Consider the following 14,652-nt stretch of genomic DNA (forward strand, 5'->3'; position numbering starts at 1 on the left):
TCTCATCACCTGGGAGTTAGAGGCAGCAGGGTCAGGAGTTAAAGATCAGTCTCTGCTACATAGTGAGTTTGTGGCCAGTTTAGGTGACTTGAGTTCGTGTCACAAGAAACAAAATAAAACAAAATCAAAACCAGATCAACCAAACAAAATACTTCTATTCGTTAAAAGACAAAATTTAAATAGTGGAAACAAGCTATGGAGGTGTCATCATAAACATAACCAAGGATTAGAATCCCCAGGATACGATTCCTTCCTGCAAATTAATATGAAAAAGCCAAAACAATGGGCAAAGGTTATTATTAGGAAATTCATATCTGACAAACCTTAGATCACTAAATATGGAAAACCTCATGCCGCTTGCTAGCTCAGCTGTCAGAATCTGCCCTGGGACTTCACCTCATCATGACTTCAACCCGCTTTCTCGCAGGCTCCTGCTAGTGCAAAGGCTGCAGAGTGGCTGCACCTGCTGCCTGGGGGCTGCATGCCATGGGTCTGCACCTGCAAAGAGGCTGCCAAGCAGAGCCGCTGCTCTGCACAGTGCGGGATAGCCTCATGACCGAGTGTAAGCACGCAATGTCTACAAACTTGAGTTTTGTTTTTTCACCCTGATCCATTCTCAACACCTCTTTTCCAACTGTAACCGATTAGTTGTGTTGATCTTAAAAAGGGAAAAAAGAAACACAACCTTCAGCCTTGCTAAACAAATCACTGTGAGTGGCCGGTTCACGTGTGTCAGGGTTTGTATAGTCAGCAGATGGTAAAGATAGGCAAAGACACAGAGCAACAGCTCCCTTATGTCCTTGTATAACTAACTCTATAATTACTTTGTAGAGCACCCTGCCTGATATTAGCTACTGAACTACACAGTATTGTCAATATTATCTAATAATTTTCCATAGAGTGTATGGGGAGACAAGCTTTAAAGGTCACTACAGCATTGTTTGTAACAAGCAATAGGAAATTCTTTATGTATTTATTGTGTTGCTGGGAATTGTATCAAGGATGCAATACATGCTACCCAAGTGTTCTACCACTGAAATATTTGTGAAGAGAGAAAAAACAATTTTTTTTTTGACAGAGTTTCTCTGTGTATCAGCCCTGGCTGTCCTGGAACTCACTCTGCAGACCAAGCTGGTGTCAAACTCACAGAGTTCTTCTGTCTCTGCCTCTCCAGTGCTGGGATTAAAGGCGTGTGCCACTACCAGCCAGCTGAGGAAAAAAAAAATTACATGGAATGCAGCTGGGCATGGGAACCCACGCCTACAGTCTGAGCTAGTAGGGAGCTGAAGTGGGAACTCACAAATTCATAACCAGCCAGGACAACACCAGGCAATAATCTAAAAATATTTACTATGTTAATGTTAGGGGCTGCGTTGTGTCCCCGGCACATTCCTATTGAAGTCTTCCCCTCATGCACCCACCTTACAATCTGACTGGACTTGGAGACAATGCCTTTAACAGAGTGATTACCATAAAATAAGGATATAGAGGTAGACCCCGATCTATTATGGCTAAAGGAGGAAATAAAAACAGGCAAGCGCCTGCGAGACAGCTCAACAGGTAAAGGTGCTTACTGCGGAAACATTATTAGTTGAGTTTGATCCCCAGATCCCACGGGAACCAAATGATATGGGTTGTCCTTTGACCTCCACAAATTTGCTATAATTAAAAAAATAAAATATGCTGGTCATGGTATCACATACCTTTAATCCCACCACTTAGGAGGCAGAGGCAGGTGGATCTGTGCATTTAAGTCCAGCCTGGTCTACAAATCGAATTCCAGGACAGCCAGGACTGTTACATAGAGAAACCCTGTCTCAAGAAAAAATTAATAAAAGTGCAGACAACACACAGGCTAAAGGATGACCCCAAGTGCACTCAGCCAAAGGCAACCAACTACAAGCCAAGAAGAGAAAAATCAGAAAGAAACAAGTCTATGATTCCATCATCTTTGACTTAAGGATCCAGAACTGAGAGGAAATTAATTTCCATTGTGTAAGCCCCCGGTAGTATTTTGTTATGGCAGCCCTGGAAAACTAACACAGGGGTTAGCTATACAACAATTCATTCTACCTGTGTACAATTCAGCTTATGACTGAACAATAATATCACTATACACCAATGAAAAGGAATTTAACCGTAATTATATGATTTGCCATCACTGAACTTGACAATGAGGAATGAGAACATAAGTTGCAGGGCTGGAGAGATGGTTCAGAAATGAAGATCACTCGCTGCTGATGCAGAAGACCTGAGTTCAATTGCCAGCACCCACATCAGGCAGCTCACACTGCCTGTAACTCCAGACACAAGGGATCTGATGCCTTCTCTAGCCTCTGTGAGCACCTGGACACAGGTGGAACACACATGCACGGAAAAGAATAACAGAAAGAATATAAATTACAGTAAAACACTTAAGAGTTTGATGCAACTATAAAAATTAAATTCAGCTGGGCAGTGGTGGCACACATCTTTAATCCCAGCACTCGGGAGGCAGAGGCAGGTGGATCTTAGTGAGTTCAAGCCCAGCCTGGTCTACAAAGTGAGCTCCAGTACAGCCAGGATTAGGACTACTACGCCCTGTGTCAAAATTAATTAATTAATTACTTAAAAAAAAAAAGCAAGCCCGGTGATGGTGGCACAGACCTTTAATCCCAGCACTCAGGAGGCAAAGGCAGGTGGATCTCTGTGAGTTCAAGACCAACCTGGTCTACAAGAGCTAGTTCCAGGACAGGCTCCAGAGAAACTCCGCCTTGAAAAACCAAAACCAAAACCAAAACAAAAAAAAACCCAAAAGTGTAATAGTGTCGGGCATGGTGGAGTAGGCCTTTATTCTAGCACTTCAGAGCAAGGGCAGACTATCTTTGTGACTTCAAGGCCAGCCTGATCTAATAGTGCAAGTGGGTCATCTAGAACTACACAGAGGATTTGAATTTGAACCCTGATTTCCACATCAAGGAAAGAGGAAATCAACTCTGACTTCCACACAATAAATAAAAAATTTAAAAATCCTAAACGAAGCAGGCATATCTCTGTGAGTTCGAGATCAGCCTGGACTACAGAGTGAGTTCCAGGACAGGCTCCAAAGCTACACAGAGAAACCCTGTCTCAAAAAACAAAGCAAAGCAAAGCAAAAACAAAAATCCTAAATATCTAAAGAAATGCATGGAATAGATAAATACCAGACTCAGGAAAATGATACTCTTTGAGTTTGAAGCTGGGAGATGTCAGAGAGGCAATTTCTTTGTGTAGTTAAGTAATGTTCCTTAGGAAGAAGGAAACATTATATTCCTCTTCATATCCTTGTCTGTGGATGAGGGAGTTATCACTCTAGCTTTGTTTCAGAAAGTTATAATTCAGGAATTGTCTTCTAATTCTTTTAAAATTAAAAAGGGCCATAGACAAGCCAATTCATCCATTTTATTTTGTAGCTCGAGACACTAAAGATATATAACCGGGAAATGCTCTGGTTTCAAGAAACAGCTGGACCAGAAATCAGACTTCCTGTTTGCTTATGTGAACAGACTTCTTTGAGAAGGAAGTGACAGAGAACAAGATGAGTTATGAACTTTTAACCAGCTTATTTTTTGCTAAGTTTATTTGATTGGTAGATATGGGCCCTCAACATGTACAGCATATCAGTGTCAATGTGATGGGTAAGGCTTCATTTGTTTATTTATTTATTTAGGCAGGGCCTTGTGGGATCTTCCTGATTTCAGCCCTCCACGTGCTGGTAAAGGCTCTATTTTCTAAGCCTTGTTCTGTTGACATAGTTATTAGGGCATTGTTTTAACAAGTTAATTATGGCTTGGCACAATGGCACTCACCTTTAATCCACTCATAAGGCAGAGGCAGGTAGGCCTCTGTGAGTTTGAGTTCCAGGACAGTCAGAGCTGTAAAGTGGGAGCCTGTCTTCAGAAAATGAACAAACAAAGTTATTTATGTGTGCAGGTGTTTTGCCTGTTTGTATGTCTGTGTATGGACTTGTAGACAGTGTCCTTAGAGGCTAGAAGAGAGAGTCGGATGACCTGGAATTGGAGTTACAGATAGGTGCGGAGGGCCGTGTGAGTGCTGGGACCTGGGTTCTCCAAAAGAAAGGCCAGCACTCTTAATCACCGAGCCATCTCTCCAGTCCCCTTCCTTATGAAGGCTTTAGATGAAGATAAATTGCGCTGACAAATATTTTGAAAAACAAAAAGGGAAAGGGCTGACCTTTTGGCTTGCACCAAGGGTGACAGCAGCTCATCCATAATTAGACTTACATTTTCTTTACTTGAATATCAGATTCCTTTACTAGGCCACTTTCCAGGCCTTCCTTTTTTTTTTTTTAACTTTTGAAACGCAGGCTTGGGGCAATAATCTTTATCTGCTGAGCCAGCTGGTCTTATATTTTAGAAGCCTCTAAATACCTGTTTGCAACCTGTGGGTTGAGACCTCTGGGTGGAGAGGGTGGGACCCAAAGACTATTTCACAAGGGTTACATCTCAGATATCCTGTATATCAGATATTTACATTACAAGTCAGAACAGTAGCATAATTGCAGTTATGAAGTAGCAATGAAATTACTTAACGGTAGGGGGTCACCACAACATAAGGAACTCTATTGAAGGGTCACGGCATTAGGAAGATTGCGAACCCCTGCTCTAGATTGTTCATTTTAAAGAATCAGAACTGCATGAAGGGATTCTAAGTCCAAAATTCCGCAAACAGTAGGAGGAATCTAAGTTAGTCAAATATTACTTTTTAAAATGCATGTTTCTGACCTTCACACATTTTTTTTAAAGTTTATTTCTTTTTTTTTAAAGTTGGCTATTTTTCTGGCCCTACGCCAGAAGAGGGCACCAGATTTCATTACAGGTGGTTGTGAGCCACCATGTAGTTGCTGGGAATTGAACTCAGGACCTCTGGAAGAGCAGCCAGTTCTCTTAACCACTGAACCATCTCTCCAGCCCCCAGTTATTATTTTAAAAATAGCAAAATCCTGTTGGGAAATTAATTAATTTGACAGTGAATCTCGCAATATAGCTCTTGGGGACCTAGAACTTGTTGTCAGTCATGTGGGTCATGCTTGCATTCTCAGAATTAGCAGGCAGAGAACTGCCTCTAGTTCCAGACCAGCTTGACCTATATAACGAATTACAGGGAGCCTGACCTACAGAGTGTGATCCTGTCTCCAAAACAGAAGAGAACCGAACCAAATCAACCAAACAAAAAGTATTGCACAAAGGGAGAAGGGGAAATACTTGGCTGGGTTTTACCTAAAAGTGCCCTTCCCCCTCTTTTGAGGAACTCCATTGTTGACTTTAAGCTCCTCGTCAGCGACTGTACAAAGGGAATCACTTCCTCAGCGCCTTCAGAAAGCTCTGACTCTCCCATTGGGAAAGGCTCTAAATAGGAGCTGGGCACAGCGGTGCAGGTTTTTATTCCCAGCGCTTTGGAGGCAGAAGTCAGTAGATCTTCCGAGTTCAAGGTCAGCCTGGTCTACCTAGTGATTTCGGACAGCCAGAGATACTTTGTGAGATCCTGCCTCAAGCAAAATAAAAAGAATGGGGTAAAATGTTTACATTGGAAATAATAAATTCGTACTGTCTTTCAAAATGCCCAATTAATAAATTCGTAGTAGGGACCATGTAAAGTGTAAATCAAGGGAGAGTACGGTCTTGTTTTCTTTGCATAAGTATGCATCTATTTCTGGGCGCCACATTTTAACACAAACAAGTTCTTGTTCAGGGTAACAAGGTGGCTCATTGACACGTCAAAAAGAAATAATCAAAGGATCAATAGGCTTAGCTTGTAGAGAATTGAGAGGCTTGGGGATGGGATGTGGAAGCTGTCTCCAAAGAACCGGGTAGTAGCGTGGACCGCCTTTAATCCAGCACTCTGGAATGAGGCAGAGGCTGGAGGACTTTTGTGAATTCAATGCCAACCTGGTCTACACAGAGTGCCAGAACAGCCAGGGATACATAGAGACCCTGTCTCAAAACAAAACAAAAAAAAAAGAAACAAAAACAAGAAACGGGGTAGCATTTACATTGAAAGTAATGAATTCGTACTGTCCTCCAAAACACCCAGCTATTAAGAAATTACAAGACAAAATATTTCAGCTCAGAAAATCCTCTCACTCAGAATTATATCGAAATAAATGAGGTTATCTGGGGTAGGTGATGTTGTTTGGCACCGGCACTTTGCTTGAGGTAGTTTCTCGACCCCAGGGGGTGGTGGGGAAGCATGACCTAATTCTGTGATCCAAGTTAAGATCCGTCTCACTGTTCTTCGTCCTTCTCTTTTAGCATTTATCACTTCTTTTGTAGTCATTCGTGAATAAACATTCGTGTATGTTCCCCATTGAGTAACAATTGGGATGCCGTTTCCCTCGGCGGCCACCCCTGGGCAGTAAGAATGATTAAATTATATTAAGGGTTTTGAGGATCTAAAGGCCACCTCTGATTGTGCTCTTAGCTTTCTTTTGTTTTGATCGCCGGGGACATCGCTGTACTTATCGCAAGATCCCGACAGTTCTCCCTATTCTGTCAAAACCTCTTTATGCATGGTGTTGCACGCCTTAAACCCCAGCACTCGGGAGGCAGACGAAGTGGACCTCTGTGAGTTCGAGGATAGCTTGGTTTACACAGTGAGTTCCAGAACAGCCAGGGCTACACACAGACTTCCTGCCTCGAAAGTAAAATAAATACATAACTATCTCTAGCGGTCATCGTCCATGACTGGAGACTCTCTTCCCGGATAAGCATGTACTCGATGGTAGGTTCTTCAGCCTTTCTAGCCCTCTAGTCCTCCACGGGCTCCTCTATGGTTTCGACTGCCTCCCCGGAAGCTCTGGCAAACGGGACTTTGAGAGGCCGGAAGTCGCGCCGCTGTTGCTCGCAGTTTCAAAAATGCTGCGGAGGCCTTAGGAGCTACTCCTGTCGCCCCTCCCCCAGCTCGGAGGGGAAGCGACTCGTGGCGCGACCGTAAGGTGTGGCGGTGGGGTCTGGCCAGCGGGGTATGCGGGGGAGCGGACGGGAGGTCCGGAGGCCACGTAGCTGGCGAGCGGGCCGGAGGAACCGGGGCGGAGGGCGGCGTGGGCCCCGGGGCCGCGGGAGAGCCTGTGGGGGAAGGGTGGCGCTACGGCCCCGCGGAGGAGAAAAGTGGAGTGCGGTGAAACGGGTTCTTGCAGTTACAGACTGAAAGTGAGGTGATGGCGCTGATGTTTTTAACCGCACCTCAGATTTGAAGAGTGTTGAGGACTTAAAGGGGTCGGAGGAAGGGAGACCGGGAGAGTGACATTGACGTGATTTAAGAGTTAAATAATTTTTAAGGGCTGCTGGCTCTAGTGTTTGAAAGGTGTTCGTTTGCAGTCCACATACGGACCGCGGGTATTTACTATTATCCTCCACGAATATGAATTTTCTTTTTTCTTTTTTTTTGAGACAGGATCTCAATGTGCAACCAGCCCTGACTAGTCTGGAACTTGCTGTGTAGATCACCAGGCTTGCCTCGAACTCACGAAGAGCCTCCTGGCCCTGCCTCCCAGCCTGCTCCTCCACTTCTCCTGGCCCACGAATATTGTTATGCCCAAATCCGCGGGGTCCGCACAAAAGCAAACAAAGGAGACCGAGTCCCATATGTAAAAGCAAAGAGCCTTTATTTTAATCATGTTTGCAAACTAGGTCTCTCCGCATGTCCAACGTACTAGAATACCCGGAGAGCTCCGAGCTCAAATAGAATTGGGTTTTTATAGTAGTAAAGGGGGGGGGGTGAGGGGGGGTCTCTGAGGTTCAGGACCCATGATTGGCTGACATTTGTCTAGGGGCCTCCTAGTGAGGTGCACTGGGAGGTGATCCTATCTACAGTGGTTGGTCTGTCAGGCATTTCCTTTGAATGGTCTGCCCTTAGGTTATCTCAGTCTGTGGTTCTTTTCTGCCACCAGGTATTGCTTCAAGGCAACCCACTGAGACCCAGGTCTCCTATTTAAATTCATCGAAGTAAAGAACTTCCTTTGGGTGACAGATTATCATGGCTGACCCTTACAATATGAACTTTAATTAGCACACCTCCCAGTGATTTTTGTACCTCCCCACATTTTGAGATCACTGTTAAGCAACACCTGAATAAAACAACACCTGTCTTAATGCTGTTCAAGAAAGGCCTGTGTGGGTTAGGAAGCTCCACTAGGCATGGGATGTGTCTGTGAAAAGATACTTAACCTTTAATAATAGCAGGTGTAAGTGTGACTTAGAAACCTATTTTAAAGAAGGGGCTTCATCTTAAGCCATATAATGAATGGGGGTGGGGGGACAGATCTCAGCTCCAGAAATGTGCAGCGATAGCAAAATTTGAACAGATACCCTAAAAATAGCCAGTTAAGGAGCTAAGGAGCAGGGATATACAATTTAACGAGGTCCAGCTGTTACTAGGAGGCTTCCTGTTCTTGAAGATACCTCGTCAGTTATTAATGGCTCTTTGTTAGGTTTTTGTGCCCAAAAACTGACCAATGATTTCAGAAACTACCTTACCCTATGCCCTCCTTACCCAATCCCAAGACATCAGGACATGACCTCCCCTGATTACAGCGTTTCCCCTTTAAAAGTTCTACCCTCCCAGGGCTCCCTGCCACACTTTCTCTACCCACCATGCTGGGGTGCTAGAAAGGGGTTGGTCCAAACTTGAGTTTGAATATTAAAAACCTTCATGTAATTTGCATCAGAAATCCGGCTCCTTGAATTCTTTTGGGGACCAGAAACTTGAGCATAACATAAGTTGCTGAATATCAATTCAGGTTTAGTTTTTCCCTTTATTCATTCCTACTAGGAAAAAAGTATTTTAACTTTAAAGGATTGTTTACAATACTCTCACTGTACTGGTTAAGACCAATGACAAACTTCTTTTTGAAAAAAATGTGAATGTGTCAAGTTGACAGACCAGCACCCATAACCCCTCAGGCTTCCTAATGTTCTCATCACTGGGTCCTACATATTTCCTGACTTGCTCTACACATTAGTTTTAAACCATTGAAGGATCATTTTGCAGGTATGCACCCCCAATTTTTTAGGTAACAGCAGCTTTCTATAAGGTAGAGTTTCCTTTAAAGTGTTTTGTGTTATCGTCCTTTAAAAAAGGTAATGTAAACTGTTTCTTTAGCTGAATCCTCATTGCTTTTAGGTTATTTCCTGACTTGACAAATGGTTGTAGTGCATTTTTTTGCTGTACCCTCAAGTGTTTAGCAAAGGTGGTATGAAGTACTCTAATATCTGATTTATTTATTTTTTGAGGCAGGGTCTCACTTGTGTAGACCTGGCTAGCCTCTGCCTCCCAAGTGCTGGGATTAAAGGAGTGTGCCACTGTGTTTGGCCATCTTTTCTTTTTAAAATGAGTATTCATTCTCGTTTGATCCATTCAGTTGAACAAGAGGCAGGAGAGATGGCTCAGTGGTTAAGAGCCCTTGGTGCTCTCAAAGAGGACCCAGGTATCTAACAATTGTCTGCAACTTCAGCTCCAGGGAGATAGGATGCTCTGGCCTTTGTGGACATCTGCAGTCATGTACATATCCCCTCCCCACAAGGATATGTTATTAAAAAGAGAGCTGAAAGGGGTGGGGGCCGGAGAGATGACTCAGAGGTTAAGAGCACTGACTGGCTGTTTTTTCCAGAGGTCCTGAGTTCAATTCCCAGCAACCACATGGGGGCTCACAGCCATCTATAATGAGATCTGGTGCCCTCTTCCGGCTTGGAGGCAGAATGTTATATACATAATAAATAAACCTTTAAAAAAAGAGCTGAACAAATAACATGTTACATCAAGAACATTAATGCTTAAAAAAGTTGATAATTACCAATCTTTAATTAATTTATTTTTATTTTTTTAGGAGTTTTAGTGTTAAAATTACAGTTGTCTTTGCTGGCTGTGTGTTGCATACTTTTAATTCTGGCAGGGGCAGACAGATCTCTTAAAACAAGGTTAGCTTGGTCAGCAAAGTGAGTTCCAGCCAAGCCAAAACTACATAGTGAAACTGTCTTTAAAAAAAAAATTACCATTGTTTTCAAAGGCAGGCATTTCAAGATGAGATATAGAAGTTCCTTAGACTAAATGTAGGTTAGAAACCACTTAACATTGAGAAAACCAGGCTTTCTACTCTGGTTTCAAGCTAGTAGGGGCATATTTTTTTTTTCATGAGGTTGTCAGGGGTCAGCATTGATGAGGACTAAACTAAGGGCCTTGTGAGTGTCATATATATATTCTCACAACTTCTTAAATAAATGTCTTAGTTCTGGTATCATAACTTTCCCCTTCTTGGAGTCAGCAAAATCTCCAAGGAAGCAACTTCTGACCTAATTGAGTTTGATTCTTTTAGAAACTCCTCTAAGTGATACTGAAAATGTATTTTTAAAAACTTTTTGTATTTGAGAAGGTCTTATTGTGTACCTCAGGCTGGCCTTGAACTCCCAAATGCTGAGATTACCAATGTGCCCTACCAAGATTACCAGGCTCACTTTCCTGTGTGGTTTCTTGTCCAGGCATGTTGGAACACCAGTCCTGGTGATTTTCCAGCTGTGTCTCTAGTTCTTATCTTAAGCACTGTGCTTAAGAGTTACTGGTACCAACTGACAGCCAGCGGGGAAGCAGTGATTGGATATTTGACTTTCAGCTAGAACAACTCACTCATTAGCATCAGCCCTGAAAGTGGAACATGTCCAAACCTGTCTCTATTTCAGGATTCACCTGAGTGAGGTTTGGATGGTTTAGTCTCCAGCGTTTGTGCTGGATCTGAGCTAGAGATTGAGAATCTCAGTGTGAGTGTTTTGTATTTGTGCAGAGATATATGTGTATTTGTCAGATTTTTTTTTTTTTTGTTGTTGTTTTTAAACCGTATAGTTTTTGTCTTCTTTTTGGCAGTTTTGTCTTCTTTTTCATTCTGTTTGGAGAAAGGGTTTCTATATATAGGCCCTGGCTGTCCTTAGATTTGCTGTATGACCAGACTGGTCTTGAACTCACAGAGATCATCTCCTAAGTGCTGGTATTAAAGGTGTGTGCCACCATGCCCGAATTGTTTCTTCTACTTTACATTTATATATATATATTTTCCTTTTAGTTCGCTGACTGCAGAGTCTTCACTGCCAAAATGACATCACATTCCACCTCTGCCCAGTGCTCAACATCTGACAGTGCTTGCAGAATATCTTCAGAAAGAATCAGTCAGGTAATGAGTATTGGGTATTTTAATTTTTTGGTAAAATTTTAAGAAATTGACTTGAGATGTATGGCTGAATTCACTGATTATAATTTGATGAAAGCAGAAGTGATGATGTTGTAAAATCTTTTTTTGTTGTTGTTTTTGAAGACAGGGTTTCTCTGTGTAACAGCCCTGGCTGTTCTGGAAATCACTGTAGATAGACCAGGCTGACCTGAACTCACAGAGATCTGCTTGCTTTTGCCTTATTCTGCCCAGCAACGTTGTAAAATCTTATATTACCTTTTTGAAAGTTACAGCTTGAAATGGCTAAGATTTTCATTTCTTATGCCCCTTGCTTGTTTAATTCTTTTTTTTTTTAAATATTTATTTATTTATTATGAATACAATATTCTGTCAGTGTGCATGCCTGCAGGCCAGGAGAGGGCACCAGATCCTATTACAGATGGTTGTGAGCCACCATGTGGTTGCTGGGAATTGAACTCAGGACCTTTGGAAGAGCAGGCAATGCTCTTAACCTCTGAGCCATCTCTCCAGCCCCCCGCTTGTTTAATTCTTACATTTTGTTAAACTAGGAATGTGTTTTAGGTTAGAAGTGGGTACTAGGGAATTTGGGACCAGGTTATCTAAGTTCGTTTTTGTCTCAGCTGATTGTAATTCGTTGATTTTTCTTTTTGTTTGTGCAGTTTACTTTTGTGGTTTGAGAAAGAAAGACATAGGTTGTATTCCTGTACTGGTCAGCCCTAGCTGACCTGGAATGTCCTTTGTAAACCAGGCTGCTTTGAACTTGATTGATCCTCCTGTCTTTTTCCCAGGTGCTGGGATTCCAGACATGTGCCACTCGGTCAGACTAGTTGGTTTTATTTAAAAGGCTACCTTAAACTATGAATATAGTAAATGTATTCTTATAAAGACTATTGTCTTTAGGCATTTGTGGATATAGACTCTTGACCATCTCCTCAGATTTGGTGTATCCTATTGCAGACAGATTTTTTTTTTAAAGATTTATTTTTATTGTATGTGTATGAGTGTTTGCCTGCATGTGTGTCTATGAAGCACATGCATGTGGTTCCTTTGAAGAAGAGGGCTTCTCTGGGACTGGAGTTACAGATGATTGTGAGCCATTGTGTAGGTGGTGCTGTGAACCAGACCCAGGTCCTTTAGAAGAGCAACAAGTGCTCTTTCTTTTGAATGATACTTATTTTTATTTTATGTGCATTGATATTTTGCTTATGTGAATGGGCTTCAAATCCCCTGGAGGTAGAACTACAGTGTAAACTGCCATGTGGGTGCTAGGAGTTGAACCTGGGTCCTATGGAAGAACAGACAGTGATCTTACTGCTGAGCTATCTCTCCAGCCCCAGACCTTTTACTTTATTTTTTATTTATTTATTTTTATTTTTTTAAGATTTATTTATTATGTATACAGTGATCTGCCTGGCCTGCAGGCCAGAAGAGGGCACCAGATCTCATTACAGATGGTTGTGAGCTACCATGTCGTTGCTGGGAATTGAACTCAGGACCTTTGGAAGAGCAGGCAGTGCTCTTAACTACTGAGCCATCTCTCCAGCCCTCAGAACAAAAAAAATGAGTTTAGTTAGCCAGACAGTGGTGGTGCATGCCTTTAATCCCAGCGTTTGGGAGGCAGAGACAGGTGGATCTCTGTGAGTTTGAGGCCAGCCTGGTCTACAAGAACAAGTTCCAGGACAGCCAGGGCTGTTACACAGAGAAATCCTGTCTTGAAAAACTGGGGAAAAAAATTGCTTTAGTTTAGGTCTGGAGAGATGGCTCAGGCTGATGAGATGTCTTAGCAGTTAAGAGCCCTGGCTGCTCTTCCAGAGGTTCTGAGTTCAATTTCCTGTGACCACGTGGTGGCTCACAACCATCTCTAATGAGTGAGTTCTGGTGCCGTTTCCTGATTTGCAGACATACGTGCAGGCGGACAGAACACTCTGTGTGTGTGTGTGTGTGTGTGTGTGTGTGTGTAGTAAATAAATATCTTTTAAAAATTACTTTATTTTTGTGTTTTCAGAAACATTACTTCATGTTTCTGTACCTTTATATAAGGTGAAAGAAGAATCTAGAATTGAAGGAAAGATATAGTATAAATTAATTTTATAAAAGAATTATTTTGTGATAGTCAGACATCTTTGGAAAAACAAATTCAAGGTAGACTAAGGATTTAAATGTAAAAAGTTAAGACATTGAGAGAAGATAGAAATATTTGTGAAACTTTAGAGTGAAAGAGGTGGCTATAAAAGGAAAAGATACAAACTTGATAATATACAGTCTAAAACAATTGGACTGGGTGAAGTGATGCAGGTTTTTATAATCTCAGCACTCAGGAGGTAGAGACAGGTGGATCTCTGAGTCTGAGGCCAGTCTGAGCTACATAATAATAGAGACCTTATTTTAAATAAAACAAAAATAAAAAAATAACAGAATTGTATAACATGCCAAGGGACCGGCTTGGAGGAGAGTAGTAGGTTTAGTCTAGACCTCCTGAGTGTTTGGAGATGATGGTGTTAGATATAGTGGATTGGTACAGAAGTTAATATAACATGAAGCAAACTGGGAGTTAGAAAAACTTTAGCTCATCTGTCGTGTTAGAGAGATAGAGGGCAACGGAGACAGACTCCTGGGCCTGCACCTGTCGGCTTCCTGCATAGCAATGAGGAAGTGTTGAAGCCAACTCAAAAGTAGGCTTTCCATTTCTATAATAGAATCGTGTATTATAAACTTACTGATGCTGCCAAGATCTCAGACTGTTCCCCTAGAAGATGACAGCTAATTTTTCTGATACTTATTTTATCCAAACGAATTTGGATAAAATTTGTTTGATTTAGAGAAAACCCTATCCCTGAGACTCATCAGCCTGTTTTGTCTTTCCTCTCAGAGATAGGGTTAATTTTTTTTTTTTTTTTTTGTTTTTCTACACAGGATTTCTCTGTGTAGCCCTGGCTGTCCTGGAACTCTCTCTGTAGACCAGGCTGGCCTCAAACTCAGAAATCCACCTGCCTGTGCCTCCTGAGTACTGGAATTAAAGGGGATTAAAGGCATGCACCACTACCTGATAATAGGGTTAATTTAAATTGATCCCATTCCTTAAATTTTGTTACTGTCTTTTTGCCTGTCCTTCCTATTCAAGGGATTGAGTTTAGTCCTCATGCATGCTAGCCAAGTGCTCTACCACTGAACTATATATCCCCAGCCGCCTTGGGTTTTTTGTTTGTTCGTTTGTTTTTGTTTTTTAAAGAATAAAACTTTTTCTATATAGAAGAATCTTTATTACTCAGAAATATAGGTAGTTGGCTGTAGAACTTTCTTACATGGAGACAGCTTAATTACTCTTGTATTCAGGCTTATGCCCAGGATGTGTTTGGAGTAGTAGAATTCATTTATTTCCATCCCACAGTTCCTAGCTGCCTGCCTCAGTTCATTTCTGTCACCTGCTGCTAGCTAGCTCA

General features: G+C 42.0%; 1 protein-coding gene across 3 annotated transcripts in view; it reads left to right on the top strand.

The window, feature by feature from the left end:
• The window catches only part of Mdm4 (MDM4 regulator of p53), a 56,016-nt gene that overhangs the window by 6,446 nt on the left and 34,918 nt on the right, over positions 1 to 14,652 (top strand). For 2 of the 3 annotated variants that reach the window (XM_048430733.3, XM_048430734.3), the window contains exons 1-2: positions 6,844 to 6,973; positions 11,087 to 11,194. In XM_048430733.3, coding sequence (XP_048286690.1) covers positions 11,117 to 11,194 — 78 coding nt within the window. In that variant the 5' untranslated portion in view covers positions 6,844 to 6,973; positions 11,087 to 11,116. Of the gene's footprint in view, positions 1 to 6,843; positions 6,974 to 11,086; positions 11,195 to 14,652 lie in introns of those variants that run through there. The other variant, XM_085688250.2, reaches the window with a different exon arrangement.

Source organism: Myodes glareolus, chromosome 5, assembly GCF_982192425.1.
Source record: "Myodes glareolus chromosome 5, mMyoGla1.1, whole genome shotgun sequence".
NCBI lineage: Eukaryota > Metazoa > Chordata > Mammalia > Rodentia > Cricetidae > Myodes > Myodes glareolus.